Source organism: Notamacropus eugenii, chromosome 7 (assembly GCF_028372415.1).
Source record: "Notamacropus eugenii isolate mMacEug1 chromosome 7, mMacEug1.pri_v2, whole genome shotgun sequence".
Lineage (NCBI taxonomy): Eukaryota > Metazoa > Chordata > Mammalia > Diprotodontia > Macropodidae > Notamacropus > Notamacropus eugenii.
Window position 1 is genome coordinate 30,928,338 of NC_092878.1, and position 24,565 is coordinate 30,952,902.

The window sequence follows — 24,565 nt, forward strand, 5'->3', positions numbered from 1 at the left end:
AACCTTTTACAAGAATTAATTATTCATAGAACAAGTCATAGACTTCGTATTAAAGCATTAGAGGTCCTTGACTTTTTATTCCCAACCTATCACTATTGTCTTATTGAACCCTGTATTGCAATCAAGCTGGCCTAATTGAAATTTCTCCCTTTCTCGCATTCCCACCCATCACAGTTTTATCCTTTCTTGGGAGTCTAGTTCACATGCCATCTTTTCTACGAAGTCTTCTTGATCCCCAGCTATAAAAATTTTTCCTTCTACTTTGCTCCTCTAACATTTTGCCTGAAGTTCTCCTTATCACATTTTGTTTTCATTATGATTGTGTACATCCCTTATTTCCCCTACTTGATTTTAAGCGCTCTGCGTTCACAGAAAATAATTTGTTTGTATTTGTATCCTTCATGGGAACTAGCCCAAATGAGGACTTAAATATAGATTTAATTCAATTAGTTATTGTATCCTCTCTCTTATATAGTGCCTTTCTTTGAAAAAGAAGTACCCAGCAACTCAGGTATAAAAAACTTGAAGAATCATGTGAACATTCAACGTCTCATTCTAGGCCATCCTCCCCAGAAAGTAGAGAATTCATTTGGATGCTATATTTTTGATTGTTTGGTTACTGAAACTAGAGCTGCTATGTGAGCATTGAAATGAATATGTTTTCATTGCTTTTAGCTCCTCTAGATTTTTTTTGTTTGTTTTATAGTATCTTCAGAGACGTGTATGTTCTGCATCCTTTGATTTCAAGTAGGAATACTTCCGAGAGTCTTATTCCTCAGAACAGTACATTTGGTTTTGCTGGGATTTGTTTCTTATCCTTCAGAAACATTCTGTCACCCTGCATCTGTCTCTGTCTCTTTAAGTGGTGGCAGGATTACTTGCTTTGAAAAAAACTGTCCATTTTATAGCATTCAGAGTGTATGTCTAGTTTTTACTAAAAATTCACAAGTATGGAATTTCGCTTTGTCTAATTTTACCACTGGAGAGCTCAGTTTTTGAGCCTGAAAAATGAAATTAACATAGTAGTACTTATCAAAAAGAAATTGCAGTTTGAATCCTCATCATTAATAAGCATTTATTAAGCACTGAATATGTACTGGGCACTGTGCTGATCTTTGGGATTATAAAGGACGACAAAAAATACAATTCATGCCTACTAAGAGTTCACATTGTACTGGAAAAGACAATATTAAAACAACTATGTGTGTATAACGTGTATGAATGTATATGCACAAGTACGTATGTGTGTATCTACGCACACGGTGTAGATGGGAGGGAATGCACTAGAGTGGGTGACAGAGGGAAGGAGAAGGAGACCAGGAAAGTCCTTTTGAAGAAGATGGGGCCTGAGCAGAGACTTAAAGGAGGCCACGTAAACCAGTACACAGAAGTGAGACAGGAGAACATTCTAGGCAAGCAGGAACGCTGTTGAGAAGGCATAGCGTCAAGATTGTGTCATGTCTGAGGAAAAACAAGGAGACCAGTGTCACAGTGTGCTTGAATATGTGAAGAAGGATACATGTATCCTGTAAGTCTAGGAAGGCGCTGGTTAGGCTGTGGAGGGCTTTAAAAACTAGACACCAGATTTTTGTGGCATCTTGTAGGCAGTAATAGGGAGCCACTAGAAAATATTAAGTAGGAAACTGATGTAGTCAGTTTTGTCCTTTAGAAAGATCAGCTGAGTGGAGGATAGACTGGAAGGGGAGAAACTTGTGCTAGGGTTACTGACAGTGGCTTTTGCAAGAGTGTGAGGTAATGACTTGAATACGTGTCAGTCAGTAAGTACCAAGTGCCTTTTTACGTACCAAGCACTGTGCTAATCGCTGGGAATATACAAAAAGGCAAAAGAAAGTCTGTGCCCTCGAGGCCCTTACAATGTAATGTAAACAGCAAGCAGACAGATATGTACAAGGAAGCTGTGTGTTTGTCCTTCGTTGTGAAGAAGACCATGCCATCAGAGAAATAATGACATGACTTGCACTTGACTTTGTTTTGAGTGAGGGAGGGCTGTGCAGGTCACCAGCCTCACTTCTCCAGAGCTGTCTGAATCCAGTGACCAGATATTCATCAGAATGACTGGAGATGACCCAGTATGAGGCAATTGGGGTTAAGTGACTTGGCCAAGGTCACACAGCTAGTGAGTGTCCAGTGTCTGAGGTGAGATTTGAACTCAGGTCCTCCTGACTCCTGCACTGGTGCTCTATCCACTGCACCACCCGGCTGCCCCCTTACAAGCAAGCTGTATGCAGGATAAAAAGGGCATCAGAGAGGGAAGGCATTAGAATGAGAGATTCTTTGGAAGATGAGATTTTATTTGAGACTTGAAGGAAGTGAAGGAAACCTTGGGTAGACATGAGAAGGGAGAGCAAAATACCTAGATCTGAGAGATAGGGAATGTCTTGTTTGTGGAACTAGGATTGAAGAATATGTGAACAGAGTGAGGTATGAGACTAGAAAAATGGTGAGTTATGAAGAGCTTTGAATATCCAACAGAGGATTTTGTATTTGATCCTGGGGGTAATAGGGAACCTCCTTGAGGTGGGGGAAGAGGCATGAGGGTGGGAGGGAAAGGGGAGTGATATGGTCAGACCTGTGCTTTGGAAAAAATCATTTTAGTGGCCAGTTAGAGAATGGATTGAAGTGAGGAGAGACTTGAGACAAGCTGACCCACAATAATCCAGGCATTAGACGATGGGGGCCTGCACCAGGGTGTTGGCCGTGGCAGGAGAAGAGAAGGGGGCGTATTTGAGAGATGTTGCAAAGGTGAAATCGACAGGCTGTGGCCACAGTTTGGTCGTGGGAGAGGACAGGGGAGAAAAATAGTGAGGATTCCAGGATGATTACTAGATGCTGCCCTTGACAGTAATAGGAAATTTGGAGTGGGGAGGAGTTGGAGGGAAAGATGATGAGTTTGGTTTTAGATGTGTTTAGTTTAAGATGTCTACTGAATAGCCAATTTGAGATGTCTGTAAGGCAGTTGGAGCTGCGAGATTAGAGATCAGCAAAGAGGTTATGACAGGATAGGTAGATTTGGAAATAATCTGTATAGAGATGATAATTAAGTCCATGAGAGTTAATGAGATCAACTGGTGAAGTAGTATAGAGGGAGAATGGAAGAAGGCCCAAGAACCCTATGGGACACCTACAGTCTGAGTTTGATCTAGAAGAGGATCCAGCAAAGGAGCTTGAGAAAGAGTTGGTCAGATAGGTAAGAGAAGCAGGAAAGAGTGGTATCCCAAAAACCTAGGGAGAAGAAAGTATCAAGAAGGAGAGAGTGTTCAACAGTGTCAAAGGCTGCAGAAAGATCTAGGAGAAGGAGAATTGAGAAAAAGCCATTGGATTTGGCAATGAAGAGATTGATTGTAACTTTCAATGGAGCAGTTTTACTGTAATGATGAGGTTGGAAACTATATTGTAAGCCATTAAGAATGAGAGGACATGAAGTAGAGGCACCTATTGGCTATGATCTTTTCAAGGAGTTTAGCCTTAAAGGGCAGAAATTATAGGATGATATTTATCAAGGATGAAAAGATCAAGTGAGGATTTTTTTCAGGATGAGGGGAGACCTGGCATGTTTTTAGACAGTAGGAAAGGAGCCAGTAGACTGAGAAAGGATGCAACCTGTTAAAAGAGATGATACAGAATAGGATCGCTTGAGTGAGTAGATGGTGTTAGTCATGGTAAGGAGTAAAGCCACTTCTTCACGTGAGATAGCAGCGAAGGGGGAGATAGTGGTAGAAAACATCTGAGTGATAGGAGATGAGGATGAGGGATTGGTGTGAACTCCAGTTTTTTCTGGAAAATATGAGGCAAATTTCTCAATTAGGGGTGCGGGGAAAGGGGAAGCCATGGGAGATCTGAGGAAGGTTGAAAAGATTTGGAAGAGCTGCGAAGAGTGAGATAGTGTATTGATAAGAAAGTTAAAGAATAATTTGCATAACAGCAGTCAGGGCCCAGCTGAGGTTGTGTAACATAAATTTTTAGTGTACTCAACCAAAATGATTGCACGTGTGATTTTCTACACATTTGTTCAGCAGTACACGTGTAGAAGCAAAGGGGGCAGATGACGGGAGTTATCTAAGATCATGACCTTGTGTGTTAAGTATGAGTGTGAGAAATTGAGGATGACTTGAGAGGATGGTGGTGTTGACAGCAATAGGCAGGCATGAGAGACTAGACACCGCACAGATGTTCGCAGTAGAAGAATGTTAGGAAGTCATGAACTTATGTTTAAGGATAGAAGAACACGAGGAAGAATATTCTTTAGGACGAGAATCTAATACTTAATGAGCAGAAAATCTTTTCTCATATATATTGATATCTCCATTAGCTTTCATAGTTTCTTTAAGTCAACTTTAAGAATTCCTAAACACCGAGATTTAGGTGAGTATGTCTATGTGGCTAAACCGTGAGGCTGTTAAAGAGCTTACTTATTTTTGATAATTCCAGTATTAATTTACTTGGAGAATCCTACGTGAATTCGTTGATTTTCATGTGCTTTAGTTTCCCAGTCGATAAGATCAGAATATTACGAAGGTTAATGTATTAATGAACCTGTTATAACATCTCCGAGCAAGTGTCACGAAAACAATAGACGTGGCATCTTGTTTGAACCGTCATTTGGCGCTCCCGCTGTCTTTACTGCCTTTTTTTCCTCCGATATTAAAGCCCTGAAACCTGAATGCAGCAATGCAGGTGAGATACCATTAGAGTTACAGGAAGAGTTCTAGCTTCAGTCTGTGAATCTCTATGCAGTGCCTTTGTTAAAAAACAAAAACAAAACACTGTATAAATTAGGCACTCAATTGTAATGTTCATTTAGGGCACATGCATCTTGTGGCTTCAGTATTTTGTACTAAGATGCAAAAAATTCTTTTGGTGTTAGAGAAATTGATAGTTGAATGGGGCTGAGTGTCCCAAAGGTATTTTATCCAAGTTATACAGATATCTAAAGACAATGTCATTTTTCAAATCCCACCTAAATATAGCACAGAATTAGAGCGATACTGGTTATGTTAGATAATGATTTGTCTACACCTCTGATCTGATGGCTCACTAGAATCATTGTTGAATATGACAGTTATCATTTGAATTGATGGCCTGAGGGTTCAGGATGCCAGCAGGACAGTCCATGTGAATTCTTCCATCTCATCTCAGCAAATTAATGGGAAAGGTTATTATATATAAAAAGACACACTCTGCCATACATAGGAGCAATTCTCCAAAATAACTAAGTCCTGGAACAGATAACTTCAGACTCTGAAGTCCATTGTTGGAATAGTGCATCTTGGATCTTAGTCAAAATACGACTAATGTATTAGCAAAAACCTACATTTGACATTAACTAGGAAACTTTTTATTTTATTTTTAATCATTACTGCCTCCATTTGTACAGTTTAGGTATTACACTTGGTGTTTAGTCGTTGGTTGATGTTCACTTGTTTTTAAATATCGTATTGTCCAGGTGTACCTAATGTCTGATTTCTGGTTTTTCATTTACCTTTTCAAGTCTCCTTCGCTGCTGCCAGAAATAATTAAGACTGATGTCCCCATTTACTTATGCCATTTAGCGAAGCCAAGAATATAATTTGTTTGCATAATTGTGGATCTCCATTCACTACCTCTCAAAAAACAAACATAAATGTCTTTCATACTGTCGGGAGATGAGTTGAATAGTCATGGGTCGTTGAAGTAAATAGATGTAGAGGACGAAAACAAGAAAACAAACCAATAGTAATATAACGTGGATTCGGATCTCTGTGCAGTTCCTTAATGATGGTTCTTGTACCATGTACCCAAACTTCCCAGAGGGAATAGTACAGCAGTGTGAATCCCACTTAATAAGTATCTGTGAAGAAAATGGCTGACTGAACCACTGAAGAAGAGTTCTCTTCATGGCATTTTATCTCATGAATGCAACTATTGAAACAGTTAGGTCACTTTTCTCACTTATTATTTACACTATTTCTATTTCACGTCAAACCAGCAGGTATTTCCTGAGTGTTGTGTGCGAGGTCCTGTACCAGCTACTGTGAAGAGTAAAAAGAAATGTGAAACGTAGGCCTTGTATTCAAGGAGCTGAGCTTGATTAGGTGCTTACAATCTAGCTTTACTTGAAAATAGGGAAGATCAGGTGGCGTGTTCCACTGTAATGACAAGCAGACGTCCAAAGGACTGTACTCCTTGGCCTCTACCATCTTAACAAACATGTTTAGCTTTAAGATATGCTAATTTCTTTTTCATGTTTTATTAATATCAGATAGTATTAAGGAAATGTTGAAACTTGGTTTTCTCATTAGGATTTTGGTTATTATTGATTCCTGATCATTATTTGCTGAAATGAAGCAGATAAAGTTCATAGTTAGTGTATTTGAGATTGTGAATATATACCCAAAATGCAATTTCCTGCAGTCCTAGTTACTTTTAACTCCAAAACACTTTGACCTAGAACATCCCAGATAATTAAAACAGAAAGCTAATTTTGTTATTTTGTTAAATATATGCAGTTAATTTCATAGCTTTCTTTATTATTTCAAGAAAATGAGAATTTCTTTCTGTTGTTCAGCTCCTGTTTTAACAAAGAACTTTTAGGAACGTTTTGGTTTTTAAGTATTTGTTTTGAAAGCCCCCATGCTAATAGTACCTAATCTAGATGTTTACGTTAATAGCTGAACCATGGGCTTCTTATATAGAACCCTGAAAGTTTTTACATTTACCTGACTGTAAGTAATGTGCTCATTATCCAGGTATCCATCAGCTGTCTAGTTTCCAGTTTAACAGGTGTTCCCATACAGTTGGAGATTTGATTGATCCTGATAGTGAGCAGAGGTCTCTTTGTTCTCTAGTGCAGTATTACACATGTATGCAGGGATAGTGCTTTACATTCTGCTATCTTTACTATATGTTTCTTTTTAATACCCTCTACACTTTTGTACCAGTCATAGATCCCAGTTTTATATCAGCTGCGCTTGTCATTTTGACCTTGATCTGTTATGGTCTGTTATGATAACTCCACCATGGACAAGGAATATTTTATTGAAAGTTTAAATGTTCCGTGAGTGATAAAAAACAGCATCTTTGTAGCTTTTGAAGAGCCAAGTTATTCAAAAGTGGTTGCCACAGCTACCACCATCCCCATATACATAGTTCTTTAAGGTTTGCCAAACTCTTTATGTATTATCTCATTTAACCCTCACGACAATCCCATGATGTAGGTTCTGTAGAGAGGTTAGGTGACCTGTTTACAGGTCACACATCTGGTAAATGTCTGAAGCAGGATTCGAACTTGGGTCCTCCTGACTCCCATGTCCAACACTACGTCCATTGCACCGCCTCCCTAGACTTAACTACAATTTCTCTGTATCTCAACTTACTCTGTATATATCTTGAATGTACATAGCTGTTTTGCATGTTTTCTCCTGTCAAGATGTGAATGCCTTGCGGACAGGGACTGTTCTTGCCTTTGCTGTGTTCTCAGAGCTTGACTTAGTGGCTGGCACATGTTAGGCACCTAGTATCAATGCTTCTCAATTTGACCACTGTAGCTGAGAGAGCTGGTAACTTAACTGCAACTTATACCTTTTAAATTGGGCTCCTTTCCCAAAAACAAACATCAGATTTTTTGTTAGTAATGCAAAAAATAGAAGAATTAGTAACTGATAAATACTGCTGATTAACTCATAAATATTCTAGTGGATCTATGTTCTTATCAGTGTATTTTATTCAGCCACACAGATGGCAGCCCATCTGTGGTTGCTTTTTCTTCATGACCTTGATCCATGTCATCCCATTCTTCACGATGTCATCTAATAAAAGAAAAACCCCAAATATCTTGATTGGCGTATGAAGTATGAGCCCATAGCAAACTTGATAGAAGTCCATTTAGACTCAGCAAAGTATGAGGAACATTACTTTGTGCATAAAAATCGTGCTTTGACTTATCTTCTTTTTAAAAGTAAATTCTTACATTGTTGTTGACTGATAAGAAATTAACTTTTTCCGTTTTCTTGTTTTTCTTTTGCTAATAGTTTTGAGAGTTTGTCTATAAAAATGGAAAAACATTTTGCAAAAATAGTGTTGTCATGTTGAAGTAATTGTGAATTCATCATTCTTATTTCACAGGAATAGCTACTTAAGATCACGATATAAAACTCCATAAACACAATTACCAGTAACAACAGTCATAATGTCACTCTGCATTTCACATGGTAGAAGTAGTCTGGGCACTCACATTTTCTTATTTGGTGGAAAGACTGGAACTCGGGTTTGCGGAATCTGTTTTATGTATTTGAATCTCACCTGGTGAATGGGAATGGTGTGTGCTTCAGCTGTTAAGGGAACACCACAGGAATGGAAGGGGGGTATGGAGCACTCGTAAGGAGGCTTGTCTTTTGGATTTGATTCAGACAAACCAGTTCACTTGTGACACGATCTCTCCGTGTGGTTGGTTTCAGGGGGGATTTGTTCAATTTCCCACGCACTCAAGAAGTGGAAGATGAAAAAATGGAGGATGAACCTAGCCCCTGGCCATGCCAACAACAGCCCATCAAGCACACTGCTCATGTTGAGGCCCCTGTTCCCTCAGCCGCACAACAACAGACTGTTACACAAGTGCCATCCAGTCCAAAAGGAGACACTGTGGAGATGGATGTGGTGGAAGAATCCCAAACCAGTCGGGATCAACACGGTAAAGTCTTGTGTGCAAGCCCAGGAACACGAGAGGAAAGCACTTGTCCCAGCACAAGTGACAAAGAAGTACAGACAACAGAACATTCCCTTTGGGCTCCAACTGTTGTTTCAGTAGCAACACAAACCTCGAAAGGAGCGTGTGAACAAGTAGAGGTGGGGACCAGCACGGCTGACCAGAACCTTGGGAGACAAGATGCTAAGGTACAGACTGAGAGGAGGAATGCTGAGAAACCTGCAAATGTCTCAGGAGATGATACCGACTCTTTGCATAGCCAGGTAAGAACAGGCCTGGGCCTTCCCTGGGATCTTCTCAACTGTGTGATCTACTGGTTAATAATCATGTATTAGTCAATGGAGAAGATGAGACTTTGACAGTACAGGGCTATGTTTCTTACTGAGCACCAGGGAGTCTCTCAAGAATGGAGATGGAGGTGGAGTGGGAGATATTAGAGCTATAACTAATCTGTAATGTTACAGGGAAAACGGAGTAGTATTTGAGTTTAAGTAGATCTCCTTTCTCTTGAAAGAGAGGGTTAGGTGAACAGTCTGCACTTTATTTCATATCATATATGAAATATTTCATAATTCATACTGTGGCCCTTGATACCTTCCTGTCCCTTCCTCACCTATCAGGTCTTAGTCTAGTTCCTAGGAGTCCTCTTTATGGAGTGTGAGGGAGGACGGAAAGTTGGTGGGAAGGGGTTGGAGGAGGAGCACAATAAGGATAAGAAGAGAAGTTAGGAAGTGAAGATTTGTAGTGGGTGGGAAGGTATCAGGGGCTGATGGTCGGGGCGGAGGAAGAAATTCAAGAATGTAATGAATAGCATGCTAAAAATTGGGTGGTTTTAAGGAGAGAGAAGGTGATATGTTAGATTCACAAGTCAGAAAATAAATGTGCAGGATTTCTTTAGGTGGCTGTGGGATCCTTGGGAGGAAAACAGATGGAAACTGATCTAGGTTTACCTCGGTAAAGAAGTTATGGCCCTCTTCACTTTGGATCTGTTTTGGAAAGGCTTCTTTCTAATCATAAATCCCTCATCAGGTGCTTTCCAGGGTCTCCTGTGTGGAGCTCATTTCATTTACTGATGCCTCTTAAGGAGTAAAGTCCTGTAAGTCGTCATAAGAAAACTTTAGTGCTTGAAATGCCTGCATAAAGAGGTGATGTTCTGAAGCAGCGTATTAGCACTAAGAGGATGGTAGTTTCAACCCACTTTAAGTCCATCAGTCCAGGCACAGGAGATGTTACATATCAGCCTCCTGTTTCCTTGTTTTCATCTTTAAGGTGTTAGTTGAATCTTACAGCTTAATAATTTGGGTCCGTTTTTTGAGCTTTGGCTGTATGTGGGCATGGTGGTTAGAGAGCCTGCCTTGGAGTCAGGAAGAGCTGGGTTCAGTCCCCGTCTGTGACACATTCTAGCTTAGTGACCTTGGGATAAGTCTCTTAGATTCTAAGGATCCTTAGAAACCCTCTAAAGCTGTAAATCAAAAAAGATTTGTTGGTCTGTATGAGTGGAGGGAATTTGTACACTGCATGTTCCCTATATAAATGAACTAATTGGTTCAGATCAAAAAAATTTAATTACTGCTTCTCTTTTCTCACCTAAAATATATTCTAGACTCATGGTTTCATTGGCATAGGGAACTTTCAGTGAATATACCAATTCCAGTGGGCAGCTGTTCTGCAGCTTGTAGGCATAGAGTGTTGCTTGGAGGCCATGGGAAGTTAAGTGACTTAGGTGTCAGAGGCAGCACTCGAACACAGGCCTTCCTGACTTGGGGCCAGCTTTCTGTGTGCTCTGCCATGCTGTCCCTTTCCTCACGAACATGCAGAGCAGTCACCTGAAAGTCTGGAGATCTGACTTCTGGTCTCAGCTTTGCCCCTGACTCATGTCCTTTTCCTCTTTTGATGCCTTCTCTGTGCTGATAAAGCCAAGGAAGGCTGTGCATTGTGGGTAAGACTGAAGTCTGTTTTAGTGGAAGCTCATTTGCTCCTGTAGTCCTCAGGGTTTGGATTGTGCCCCTGGAACTAAGGTTCTCTGCATTTAAAGAGTGTCTTCTTTGACACTGCCCTCATCCTCCCCATTTATGAGTGAAAAACCAAGCTGCTCCCTCTCGGGCAGGTCTTTTTCCGAGAGCTGTTCATGAGAAAGCAACGTTAGTGTTTTTGTCCTTTCCTCTTTCATGTCTGACTCGTCTGTTTTTATGCGGCTGTCACTTGGCTTCTCCTGAGTGGGACAAAGTGAAGACTTCTCATCTAGAGTGGATCAGCCCCTAGGCCTGAGTTTCTAAACTTCAGACACTTGCCACTCATCTCCCCTTGTCTGCTTAACCCATTTCCTTGTCACATTGTACAATCAGAACCCCTTGCAGAACAAAGGAAATGTTGGTTCAGTTTCTTTTTCGATTCTTTGCATCGGGAATTTCTGAGAATATGCCACTTGCTCAAAACATTAACCAATAGAGTTAAAGGTTAAGTTGGGGGGAGTTTTGTGGTTTTTAGCTTTACAATCCTGCATCTGCTCTTGTAAGACACCTCCCTGCTCCAGGAAACTGGTGAAGGGACCGCCTGCTTCTTGCAAGAACCACGTAAAGGACTTTGTGTTCATACTTGGAGATGCCTCTGAGTAGTCAGTTTGAGTAGGGGTCTTGCCATCCCACACGGTTTTTTTCTTGTAAGTAGCACAAGTGTTTGATTATAAAAGATGTTTATCATCAGTGATTACGAAATTCAGGTTTGATATGATTTCAAGTTAAAATTTGTCCTGAAGGAATAATAAGCAGCATCTGAAAATGGTCTTCCTCTCAGGATTGTTACCTGGCATTTATGATTGTAAAAGGTATGAAGATGGGTATGTGTTAGGCGTAATATCACTTCAGTACAATTGGGGTTTTAAAAAGGATGGGATAGAAATTTGATAAGTAAGCGATGAAAATACTGATGTCCACAACGTAATGGTAGAGTTAGCTTCTTTGCTTAAAGCTCGAAGGGGATTCTAGTACAGGAAGTTATAGATGTGAAGGAACCAGACAGTCTGAGTCATGGGATTGAGAGATCTGAGGAGAGAGAAAAACCACTTACATTGCTTTAGTAAATATCTCAGTCGAATTTAAGGTGACTTGATCTAATCAGGGTAAGAAGACTGTGCCCACATGGTAGATTTATTGAAGGGATGTGGAAATGCATTCAGCTGAATGATAATGGTGCATTTAAAGTTTCAAGTCAACTTAAATAGTTTAAATTTTTAAGTAAATCTAAATGTAGTTATATTAGAAGTTGTTTTGTTAACTAAAATTGGTTTATGCTATGGAGCAAGCATATTTACAGAAGTATGTGAAAGGAAGCTTATGGCTAAATGTGAAAAGACCTTGGTTTGAGGTCTTGTCATTGTTGCCACTCACGTTCATGAGGGTTTTGTGATAAACTGTAAGTTGTTCTCAACAGAAGAAAATAATGACTTTTGCATGATTTTTGAAAGACCTACCTCCCAAATTTGTATTTGTAAGCTAATCTGTTATAGGAACTTCAGATTTTGGGGGGGGGGGTGGTGGAAGATAAGGGACAAAGATAATGGAGACTAGGAATTTTAAGGCAAAATAAAACCTCTTGGCGCCCCCCGCCCTCCCCCCCTTTTTTCTCCTTTTAAAATCCAGTCATTACAGAAGGACTTCTTAAGAATCTAATCTGAACTGGAGGTGCTCAGAGAAGAGATGTTAACTTTCCATTGTAAAAGGAGAGGAGTTGGCCCCAGCCCCACCCAGGGCCCCTAAGATCTGAAGAGTCTAAAATGATCGCCCAAGCGGCGTGGCTCTTCACTTCTTAAAGGTGTAATCTCCATATAAAATGTAAGCTGCGTATGGAGTCCTGAACCTGGAATTTATTTAGGCGATAATGTCTAGTAATTGATTTTTAGCACAAATTTAAGATTTAAGATGTGAGTCCCGGTAAAATTAGTTCAGATCTTGCTTCAGATGTTTGGTGCCTCTGTGAATACAAGCCGGTCCCTTAACCTTGTTTATGTAGAATGGGGATGATCATAGGAGCTGCCTCCTACAGTGGCTGTGAAGATCAGATGAGATAATGTGAGATAATAACTGCCAGCTGTTGTCAATATAATCTCTTACCTAGTACCTATTTATGAGTAATAATATATTTAAATTTCAGTGTTTGTGTTGGAATCTGTCTTAGATTTCTTAGAGACCCGTTTTCATGTGATAGCTTTTTATTAACATATTTTCCCCACTTCAGGTATGAAATGTAGAAAATATGAATTTATTTCATCCCACATATTTTCCTCATGGCAAGTAAGTTCATTTTCAGCAGTAGCAGCAAAAGAATATATTATGAATGCTTGTTCAGAGTAGCTGAAGAGATATGTGTAATCCTTTTAACTTTAAAGCAGTGCTAGCCAGGGTGAACCGTTCTGAACAAGCATTTGCTCAGTCAGCAAGCATTGATATGCCTTCTCTATGTCAGGCAGGCACAGTACTAGGAGCTAGAAATACTGGGACAAAGACGGTCTGTGCTCACAAGTAGCTTGCATTCTAATGGAGAACATAACTTGTACGTAAATAGGTTATTGCAAAAGAAATACAAGGTAACCTTGGTAGGGAAAGTGCTATTAGCTGGAGGGACTGGGATAAGATTCATGCAAAAAGTGGTGCTTGAGCTTAGTTTTGTATGGATACCATGAATTCTAAGAAGTGGAGGGGTGAGAGGTGGGCAGAACAGTCAGTGCAAAGACATGGGAGTGGGAAATCCAGTGTCAAGTTTGAGGAGCAGAGAGAAGGCCAGTTTAACTGTACTTTAAAGCATGTGGAGGGGAGTGATATGTAATACAGAAAGCTAAGCTGGGACCAGGTTGCAGAGAGCCTTAAATGCCAAACAGAAGAGTTTCTATTTGGTCCTGGAGATTATAGGAAGCTGTTGGAGTTTATTGAGGTGTATGCTGGCTGTCAGAGGGAGAGATGGTAACAGGATTGGAACTGCGCTTTATGAAAAAATCATGTTGACAGCTCTGTGGAGGATGTCTGAGAATGGAGCAAGGTAGGGAGGCCAGTCAGGAGACTGATGGAAGAGTCCTAGTGAGGGATGATGAGGGTTTAAGTAAGCTGTGCAAGTGGGAAGGATGGGATAATAAACATGAGATGTTGTAGAGGAAATGACTATTAGTATGAAATAATGTGATGTTTATATTGAAGATTAATTTATTTGTTTGAATTCTTTAGTTTTTGTAGCTCCTTATAAAATAGGAGTTTTGCCAAATGTACATGAGAGGTTGCAACTTACAAGCTATTAGGATTCGTCCTTGAAAGAAGCTTTAATGTGGGAAATATCAAGGGTTTACAGCTGGAAAGAAAGCTCAGAGGTCATCTAGTCCCCTTACACGTAAGGAAACTGAAGCTAACAGATAAAATGCCTTAAAATACCTAGTGTTGTCAGACCTAGGTTATTTGACTTCAAAGTTGACTCTTTTTACAGCTCTACCAAGACCTTATTTCCCATCACAGAATTCATATTAGAAAGACACCTTATAAAGTCCTTCTGCCTAAGTATAAGACTCATTCCACACTGGAGATTTCATATGGGAGACAAACTAAATGAATGGTGACAATTGAGGGGAAGGTTTTTTTCTCTAGAACCAACACTTCATGTGTCAGCAGTTCATAGTAGAATGAGAAAAATTAAATAAAAAGAAATAAACATTTTTTTAATAAAAATAACATGACATTAGTACGTAGAAGACTGGCATTGGAGTCAGGTAAGCCTGGGTTAGAGTTGCCTCTGACACGTACCAGCCATGCGACCTCAAACAAGTCCTTTTATCTCTCCGTGCCTCAGACAACTCTCTGAGAATATAAATGGCAAGGTACAACTGTGCATGTGGGTGTGGGAGGATTGGGTACCAGGAATTCTCTACATTGATAAAAGCACAGAATTGGATGGAAAAAAAATTGTATGTTTTATATTGTAGTATGAGCCAAGTTTCACTTGGTGTTTTCACATGTTTAGCCTTCATAAAGGCACAAGGTTTTATTTGAATTAATAAATTATTTTTCTTTATGATAGAGCTATAAACAGGATTCTCATTTGTTCAAAATTTGTTTGTAGACATCAACCCAGGTTTTAGGCGTAATACATTCACGGCATGTCTGTTAAGTAGATTATGTACTGAATGTTTCAACACTGCAAGAAATCTTGTATCCGTTTCCAGCTGTAATTAATTCACGTAGTTTTACTGCATTCTGATTTCATGAAACCCATCAATTGTGTCATTTTGAATTGGTTGGGTTATAGTTCTATCCATTTGTATTAGTGTGTAAATTATCTGTTCTACTGTTTAAACATTATAGGGAGAAGAAGAATTTGACTTGCCTCAGCCCCCACCTGGCCAGGTCTTGCGTCGTCACATGAGAACTATACGTGAAGTGCGCACACTCATTACACGTGTTATCACTGATGTATATTATGTAGATGGCACAGAAGTGGATCGAAAGGTGACTGAGGTAATAATATACTAGATTTAAGTGACAAATTTCACTCAACAGAATGGTACCTTGGGTTTCTTGTGACCATTCTATCTTTTCCCTATGTCCCCATTATCCAGCTGTTGATGCTTTGTTTTCTGTATGTTTTATATCAGAAAGTAAAAGGGTGAAGTAGCTCCGAGACCTCCGCACGAGCTAAAAGTTAATGATTCCAATTTGTAATCCTCTCCAGTCCTGGTACTGCTGTGTGGCCCTGAACTTGTCCCTTAACCACTCAGTGACCTTTTCTTTTAATGTAGAGATTTAGAAATGACTATCAAACTTTCTCAGGTGTGCAGTATTAATGAGGAGCAGCATACTAAAAATACAGTTTAAAATTTTTATATAACGTTTAAAAACCTTAGTATAGGATCATTGGATCTAAAGTTGGAATGAATCTCAAGAGATCATCCAATCCACCTCGGTACTTTTGTGGACGGCAAAATGGGCCTGGTGGTGGGCAGTGCTTTTAGGTCGCACAGGTACTAAGTCTGAAATAAAACAGGATTGGAATCTCATTTCTTTGACTCTAGATCCACTATCACACTATAATTCATATGCAGGTTGTTATACGGTTTTACAAGGCATCTGTTGTAATCACCCAGTCAGTCAGAGAATCACAGATTTAGATAGAGATGGACGGAACCTTAGAGGCCATCAAGTCCAATGCCCTGATTGTACAGATGAGGAAACAGAGCCTGAGAAGAGGTTAAGTGATTTGTTCAGGGTCACATAGCCTTTATATAAGGTAGAATTTGAACACAGGTCCTCCTGACGGAGGCCAATACTCTTTTCACCACTCTAGGCTGCCTCTTTTCTTCCAGCTTTGGAATGTTGGCAATAGATTGCTTGTGAAATTCTGAAAGTTCATGTTTTTGGAAGCTGACGTAGACTCATCTTCAGGGTTGGTGTAATGTCTAAGTTTTTAATGATCACGTTGCCACTTGTTGCTCTGGTTAAAGTTGTGTACTTACCTCAGAGCTCGGGCTGAAATTGGACATGGTGAAGGAATCGCATATTAGAACCTCTGCTGGTGAGTCTGATTCAGAACTGGAGAAACAGGGCAGGAAAAGTTATTCCTTTTGTATCTAGAGACTCAGCATAGTTTTCAGGTTTTTTGGCTATCTTAAGAATCTGTTAAGAGGTCCATTATTGAGCCTTTGAAAGAACTAATGCTTTTATGCTCAACTTTTACACGCAGTATGGTGAAATATCATATTAAGGCCTCAAATATATATGTTTGTCTCATAATGACAATAGCTCCCATAGATTTCATTAAGATTTATAAAGCACTTTGTTCATAACAGCTTTGTTAGGTAGTAGTGGAAACATTCTTATCCACACTGTAGAGATCCATTAGCTGAGGCACAGAAGGGGCCAATCCCTTGTCCGCATGTACACACAGCGGATTTTAAGGCCAAGATCTATGTTGTTGGACTGCGTGTTGCTGTTTCTGCTGTTTGGATGTTCATTACCCATATTAGCAATTTGGGGTGATCTTTCCTATGGCAGCTGATCGTTTACATTTCTTCTTCTGAAAAGTATTTGTTCATTTTATTGGGAATGCCTTTTGGTCTTATATATTTGAGTCAGTTCAGTGTGTATTTTGGATTCTTTTTTGGACTGATCCTGTGATTTCAACAGTATGAGAAACTGCCTCTGCAGCTTGACTCGTCTGGGGTCATCCGGCCAATCCGCCTCACAGCGGGGACTGGAACCTCGGTCTTTGGAGCCCAGCTCTGCCCAGCATGCCATGTGTTCTCTCTGTCTGTTGATATCAGACTTGTCAGGAATATTTAATGCAAACCCACATTTGGTTAAGAGTGTGCTCTCCCCTGCCCCTCCTTTCATCCTCCAAGCCACAGTTGTGAAAGAGATCTTCTGTTTTCTAAATGGTTATATGTGGTTTTTTATGTAGGCTGTGGATGTGAGACACTGGTATCATCTGAATTTCTACTTCCTTCCCATTTTTCCATCAGTTTCTGATGTTATTTGCCCAGTTACTGAGTTATTTACCCACTAGTTTGATTTCCTGGCTTTACGGACTGCTAGGCTGCTGTACTTACTTATTTCTGTGTCTGATTGGTATCACTTACCTACCTTTCTCTTTTGAATCAGGACCAAGACAGTTTTCAGGTTTACTTATTTAGAACATAGTTTGTTCTGTGGTGATGCCTGTGTCCTCTTAATTCTTACACTTCCCTGTTATTTTCCACAAGGTTTCAGACCTTTTGTTCTCTTGAGCGATCGTTATTATTTTGTCCAGTTCCATAAAGTACACTGCAGTCTGAGTGATGTCCCAGCCCCGTGGGTGCAGGGCTCTGCTTCCATCTTCTTGAACCTTCCCCACATAGATCTAACAGGACACTTGTGCTGCCTATTGTTGGGACCTCTTCTCAGGTTTTATGCCAGTCGCCTGTCCACCTCTAAGTTACTTTCTTCAGGGATAGGGAGGGAACCCTCACTCTCTGTTTGAAGATTTTCTCTGCCAGTTAAAATTCTCAACCCATGTGCCTGTATCTGTGAGAGCTGTGCTGAGACAGTCTACCACTTCATCTAAGGCATTCACTTGGGTGCTTTTTCAGAAAAAAATAATAGTTCTATATCCAACATTGGATGATTTTCTATTATCATGTTAGTGTTGCTTCAGGAATGAAGAAACCCACATCCTCTTCTAGACTATGGTCACTTCAGATGATTCATTCCTTCTCCCCATACCTGCCCCAGAAAACATGTATATTGGAGTCTCAGGAAGGGCCCGTAGGGTAAGATGTAAGTAACATTGAACTTGGAGTCAAAAGACCTGGATTTGCGTTCCAGCTCCAATACTCACCAGTTGTGTTATCTTGTACAAGTCATCTCTTAGCTCTAAGCCTCATTTCCTCATCTGTAAAATGGAAATATTAATCCTTGTACATCTTAAGAGTAGAAGTAGAAGCCCTTATAGTAACATTTCCTTACTAGATAATAGATAAAGAGGGTTGTCATAGGTAAGAAAACAACAGGAATTATTGAAGACCTTTTTGACTCACCTTAGAGGCCATTGAAGACTTGTGTCATATGAGCAGCCAAAGGACACACTCTTCTATCATTTTAATTCCCCTTAGTGATCACAGAGTAAACTTGTCCCTATTGTCTTGCCTTAAACAAGGAAACTTAGAGGTCCCTTCATCTTTTAGATAGGGAAACTGAGGTACAGTGAGATTGGTTACATGACTTGCCAAGGACACAGGTAATAAGTGGCAGAGCTGAGGTTCCATTTCAGATGTTCTGTCCAATGCAGCAGGATTTCTTCAACTTCCCCTAGTGGGCATTTGGAGGAGTGTGCATCCTCTTGGAGAATGAAGCTACCTTATGCAGTTTTTTAAATAGGGATCTGTTACTGCCAGTGCTCACCACTGTTGGAAACTAATGTGAGGAGCTGCCGCATATTCTCTGTAAAGTCACACACCAGAAAATTCTTATTTAAGGTATTGGTGTACTGTTGCTGCTGTTAGTCATTTACCAGATAAATGAAGCTGTTGAGATCCTTGTTGTTTGTCCTTCATTCCCAAAGAGGATCATGACATGAGGAGGTGAGATCATGACTTGGATTTAAGTGAATCAGGGCTATGCAAAGTCACCAGCCCCACTCTTTTCCTCTGGAGCCAGGGACTCAACTGGCCAGTTCCAGTTGAACAATGCAGCTTCCTTCCTTCTTTCCTTCCTTCTCTCCCTCTTTCCTTCATCCACATAGGGAATCATACGCTTACTGGTGGGTGCTCTGCCCAAAGGAATATAAATTTTGATCCATGGAACCTGATCTATAGCCTGGTGTTTTTGCTTAAATGTCCTGGTCCAGGGCTCCTCAGAGCAGATTGTCACTGATACATATGTATTTTGATGAATAATATTGTTAATGGTTGCACTAATTAAAATAATACCCTGTTTCATATTCTTTGAATTATTCTTATAGTCAGTAATTATTTTAACGTTTTATCTTTTGGCTTGAAAACTGTATTTCTAACATCCAGTAATACTTAGAGTATTGCTGCTGCTTATAGCAATAAACCGACTAGTTTAAAGATGATCGTCTCCATTTTACACACGAGGAGGGTTAGATTCAAGGGTGAGTCCACGGGGGTGGGGCTCAAGCTTAGGTCTTCTGATTCCAAGTTCAGTGTTGTTTGCCATATGCAAGTTTTTTGCAACTTCTAGCTATATTTTACCTAGCAAGATTTGAGGTATGGATTGCAGGACAGCAAAATAAAGGATTTTGCATTTCACAAAACAAAACTTGTACTGTGTGTATTTTTTTAATATACCTTTTTCAGCAGAGGATGTTTAACATTTTTCTCATGTTGAAAGGGTGTTTATCAGTTACTTTTATATTGTCTGGTACTTGTTTTGTTCTGTTTACGTGAAGGGAGAGAATCAGGGGGTGATGGAAGGAGCCCTGAGGCGCGGCTAGACCCTGGCTCTGCCGCCAGCTCCCTCTGCCGACCTGGGGAGGTCATTTCACGTCTCTGGGCCTCATTTGTAAAGTGAGAGGATTAAATTAGTCTTTTTTATTTGATAGTAATAAGGGTCAAGATTTTTCCCCACATCTTTGATACCTTCACTTAAATATACACCCTGTGAATTGATTTCTCCACACCTTAGAATCTCCTTGACTCTTGCACGTGACTGTGTCTTCTGTGTGCACTTGGTCTATTTCAGGTGCGTGTCCATCTTTGTCCTCTTTAGTTCCATCCGTGTCTTCCCTATGAGCATGTTTGGGATTGTGATACTAAGGAGTTAAGTCTAAGACTCTGCTGCTTTGATGATAGAAAGTTTGGTATAAAAATCCTTGCAGATTGTTTTTCATTTTTTTCTTCTGCTTGTTTTCTTCAATTTTCAACCTTAGACATGATTGGAATGACTTTTGACTGTTTCTGCTTTATGATGTGAAACTACTTGTAATCATCCATAATCCTTTTGATAAGATTTTACAATGAGTTTATGATTTAGATTAGAGTTGCCTTTGGTTGTGCCCTCCCTTTCTCTTTCATTCGTTTTCATTTGCGATCTCTCCCTCTCTCTCCCTCTCTCTCTCTCTCTCTCTCTCTCTCTCTCTCTCTCTCTCTCTCTCTCTCTCTCTCTCTCTCTCTGTCTCTCTCTCCTAGGCAGTAAAGTGAGTGAAGTGTTCCCTGACTAAGGGACTTTCTGGCATCTTTTGTTCTCGTAGCAATTAGTTTACATTAATTAAACTTCTTTATAAAATAATAGTCATGATAGTTGGAGGTGAGGGGCATAGAAAGGCACTAGTAACTGGAGAGAATCATGAAAAGCCTTGTGTAAGAATTAGTGCTTGAGCCAAACTTTGAAGGAATCTAGGGACACCTAGGAAGTGGAAGGACAGAGGTGTTGTGTGTTCTGGTCAGAGGTAAATAGATGTCATACGGAATGTCACATATGGGAATAGTAAGGTCAGTTTGGCTGACCCACTGAATATATAAAGGGGGGATAACACATAAAAAACCTGAAAAACTAGGTTGGTGCCAAGTTTAAAGGGATTTAAGTGCTTAAGAGAAGAGTTTACGTTTTGTCCTAAAGACAAAAGGGAAACAGGAGCTTGTAGACAAGGAACTGTAACCAAAAATCACCAAACTGTACATTCCCTTCCACCATTTGATATTACTAATGATTCGACTGCTAGCCATTTGCTCAAATTCTTGTATGGGTTTAATGAAATATTATCACCCATAAGAAATTACCAATGTGAAGACTTCAGAGAAACTTGGGGTGATTTGAATGAACTGAATCAAAATAAAATGAGCAGAAGTAGGAGAGTGGGTATCACAGTAGCTCCAACAACACCCAGGAGGGCAGCTTGGAGTGCCTGAAGGATTCTGATCAATGCAGAGATTGATCATGACTTCAGAAGACTAATGGTGAGTGTGCCTCATGCTGCTTGTAGAGGAGGGATGAACTAGAGGTGAAGGATCAGGGGTGGCTAGTGTGATGGCTAGGTTTCCTTGGTTGTACTTATTTGTTCCAACGAGGGGCTTTGGAACACTTACTTTGAGAAGTGGGAGAAGGTGTGAGATACGGGGAGAAACATCAGAGCGATACGCAGAAAGAAAGAAGTTCAGAAGTGGACAGAAACAAACAGCAGTTTTGTTATTATCTTGTTAAAATCTCTCTTATTTGATTTTTAAAAAAAGTCCTTTTTTAAGTTCTTCCAAGAACTCTTTTTTTGGGACCATTTGACGTTTCTCATTAAAATAGGAGTGGCTTTTTTAGCTCCATTATCTTCTTCTCAATAGTAACCCAGATCTTCTCTATCCCCATTGTAATCATCTGTGCTTGAGTTCTTTCTCCTTTCTTTACTTATTTCATTCATTTATTGATTGTTTTATTTTGTTGTTAGCCGCTGTCAGTGCAATCACGTTCTAGTCCCAAGGTACAGGGAATGCTGCCCCAAGCCTCGGATCTTTCCTACTGTTACATGGGACCCAACCTAGAGCTCTTCTCTCCACTCCTAAGCCACACATGATTTTGCTCCCTCTGGTTCCTCGGGTGGCTGTAAACTACAGCTGTCATTTCTGCCCTGGAACTGAAGCCAGGTATTCTGCTGTCCTGCAAGTGCCCACAGCCAACAGGGTCCCTGCCCCTTGCTACTGCAGTCACTAGGTGTGTGCTAGCTCCTCCTCCTTGCAGCCAGTCTGGGACACATCTGGTCAGCACAGCTGTGCTTGGTGTCCCTTGGCAGTAGTAGGTCCTTTAAGGTCCTATTCAGCTTTCAGACACCCCCACCCCACGCCAGAACAGGTCTTAAGATGAAAGTTTCTAAAACTGGGGCTACTTCTTAGCCCAGCTGCGCCCAGGACTTGTTTGTGAATTTCTGTGTAGTTGGCCTGGAGATGTGCGCTTTACTTGGGTGGGACCTCTGCTCCTGGAGGTTGGGTCTTTCCAGGGGTCTTCTCAAATTGTCTTAGGAGATCGCACAAACAGAGCCAATGCAACCAGGATTAGAAGGGAAGCAGAAAACTGGGAAAGAATTTTTACAACTAGTGTCTCTGATAAAGGCCTTATTTCTAAAATATACAGAGAACTGAGTCTAATTATAAGAACATATCATTCCCCAATAGATAAATGGTCAAAGGATATGAACAGGCAGTTTTCAGAGGAAGAAATTAAAGCTATTTATAGTCGTATGAAAAAGTGCTCTAAGTCACTATTGATCAGAGAGATGCAAATCAAAACAGCTCTGAGACACAACATCACACCTATCAGATTGGCTAACATGACAAAACAGGAAGATGGTAAATATTGGAGAAAATGTGGGAGAGTTGGAATAGTAATTCATTGTTGGTGGAGCTGTGAGCTGATCCAACCATTCTGGAGAGCAATTTGGAACTATGCCCAAAGGGCTACACAAACGTGTATACCTTTGATCCAGCAATACCGCTAATAGGTCTATATCCCAAAGAGATCACAAAAAAGGGAAAATGTACAAAAATATTTATAGCACTTCTTTTTGTGGTGACCAGGAACTGGACCTTGGGGGGATGTCCATCAATTGGGCAATGGCTGAACAAGTTGTGGTAGATGAATGTAATGGAATACTACTGTGCTATAAGAAATAATGAATAGGAGGACTTCAGAAAAACCTGGAAAAACTTACAGGAACTGGTGCTGAGTGAGGGGAGCAGAACCAGGAGAACGTTGTGCACAGTAACAGCAACAATGTGTGATGACTGACCTTGACAGACTTGGCTCTTCTCAGCAATGCCAGGGACCTAAGACAACTCCCAAAGACTCGTGATGGAAAGTGCTGCCACATCCAGAGAAAGAGTGATGGAGTCTGAATGCAGATGGAAGCAGACTATTTGCTCTCTTTTGTTTTGTTTTTTTCTTTCTCATGGTTCCTCCCATTTATTCTAATTCTTCTATACAACATGCCTGTTGTGAAAACAGGTTTAATAGGAATGGATATGTAGAGCCCATGTCGTATTACAGAGAGAGAGGAAGGGAAGAAAGTGAAGAAAATTTAAAACTTACGGAAGTGAATGTAGAAAATTTAAAATTAATTTAAAAAATTTTTTAAAAGAAAATTAAAAAAAATTATCTTAGAAGAACAATTGCTTTACATCCCGTCTTTATTTCTGCTGCTATCAAGTGATCTTCTGTCCTTTTTTGTGGAGGAAATTTGGAGAGCCAAAAGTTTTCTGACCTATTTTGCCATCTTCCCAGAACCCTCTCTTTTTAAATCCTCTTCTTTTTAAAAAGAGTCCTTGTGATCTTAGACTAAAACCCAGTTTTATAATCTGAATCTTTTTTGCCATTTTTAAGTTTTGGTGTCACTCATTTTAACCTAATTTGCCAGTTGAAATGCACTGTCTTAATATCATTCCTCAACTTTGTTTTCTCTTTTTTCCTTCCAGGAGGCTGAGGAACCAGTGGTGGAGTGTCAAGAGTGTGAGACTGAAGTCTCTCCATCACAGACAGGCGGCTCCTCAGGAGACCTGGGGGACATCAGCTCTTTTTCCTCGAAGGCATCCAGCTTGAACCGGATGTCAAGTGGGGCAAGCAGTGGCCTCTCAGTTGCACAAAGCAGTAGCAGCTCAGGGAAGGGAGCTGGTCTTGGCAAAGGGAAAACAAGTGCAACAGAATCTGCAGATTTTGCCTTACCCAGCACACGTGGAGGCCCAGGAAAACTGAGGTGCAGATATTGTATCCAGAGGTAGGGACATGGGCTTAGTGTGGGATGAGGAGGCTGATGTAACTTATGGAAAGGGGAATGATGGGAATGGCAGAAAGAGAGTTCGGAAGATTTTCCCCAGCGCTCAGCACCCCCTTGCCCCAGACTAAATGAGTTCTCTTTTCCTCCCTTGCTTTTGGGTTGTTACAGTAGGTGTTGCTTCTTTAGGGTACTTTTAGCTGATCAGTTAAGATACTGCTGGAGGATCAGTGTGAGCCTGTCACTCTCATTCTGCTGGCAAAGTACCTTCCTTCATAGGCCAGAGACCCTGATGGGCTCCTAGTAGCAAATCATAGGAGGTATGTGAATATTAGGAATATGATGGACATGATGGGGGTGTGCTATTCCTGTGACTCTTTCCCTGCTTCTTAGGAACTGCCTTGGAAACCATAGAATCATAGAGATGTAGATGGAAGGGACCTTAAGAGTATAGAGTTCAAACCACTCATTTTTCAGATGAAGAAACTGAGGCCTGAGAAATTAGGTTCTTTACCCAAGTTCATACAGATAGTAAGTAGCAGAGCGAGAATTCAAACCCAGATTTTCTGATGCCAGATCCAGAGCTTTCCCACTGCACCATGCTGCCTTTCTCACTTCCAAAGTCTTTTGCTTTTATGAGAAGTAAAA

The 24,565-nt window shown here is 40.4% G+C and overlaps 1 protein-coding gene across 14 annotated transcripts in view; it reads left to right on the top strand.

Annotated features, from left to right (window-relative positions):
* The window catches only part of LOC140513770 (TP53-binding protein 1-like), a 130,722-nt gene that overhangs the window by 88,082 nt on the left and 18,075 nt on the right, over positions 1–24,565 (top strand). For 11 of the 14 annotated variants that reach the window (XR_011970328.1, XR_011970327.1, XR_011970329.1 and 8 more), the window contains 3 exons: positions 8,454–8,964; positions 15,040–15,192; positions 23,622–23,920. Coding sequence is in view for 9 of the 14 variants with exons in the window: in XM_072623732.1 (XP_072479833.1) it covers positions 8,454–8,964; positions 15,040–15,192; positions 23,622–23,920 (963 nt within the window). In the remaining 5 variants the exon portion in view is untranslated. The remainder of the gene's footprint in view (positions 1–8,453; positions 8,965–15,039; positions 15,193–23,621; positions 23,921–24,565) is intronic. The other 3 variants (XM_072623733.1, XM_072623740.1, XM_072623736.1) reach the window with 2 other exon arrangements.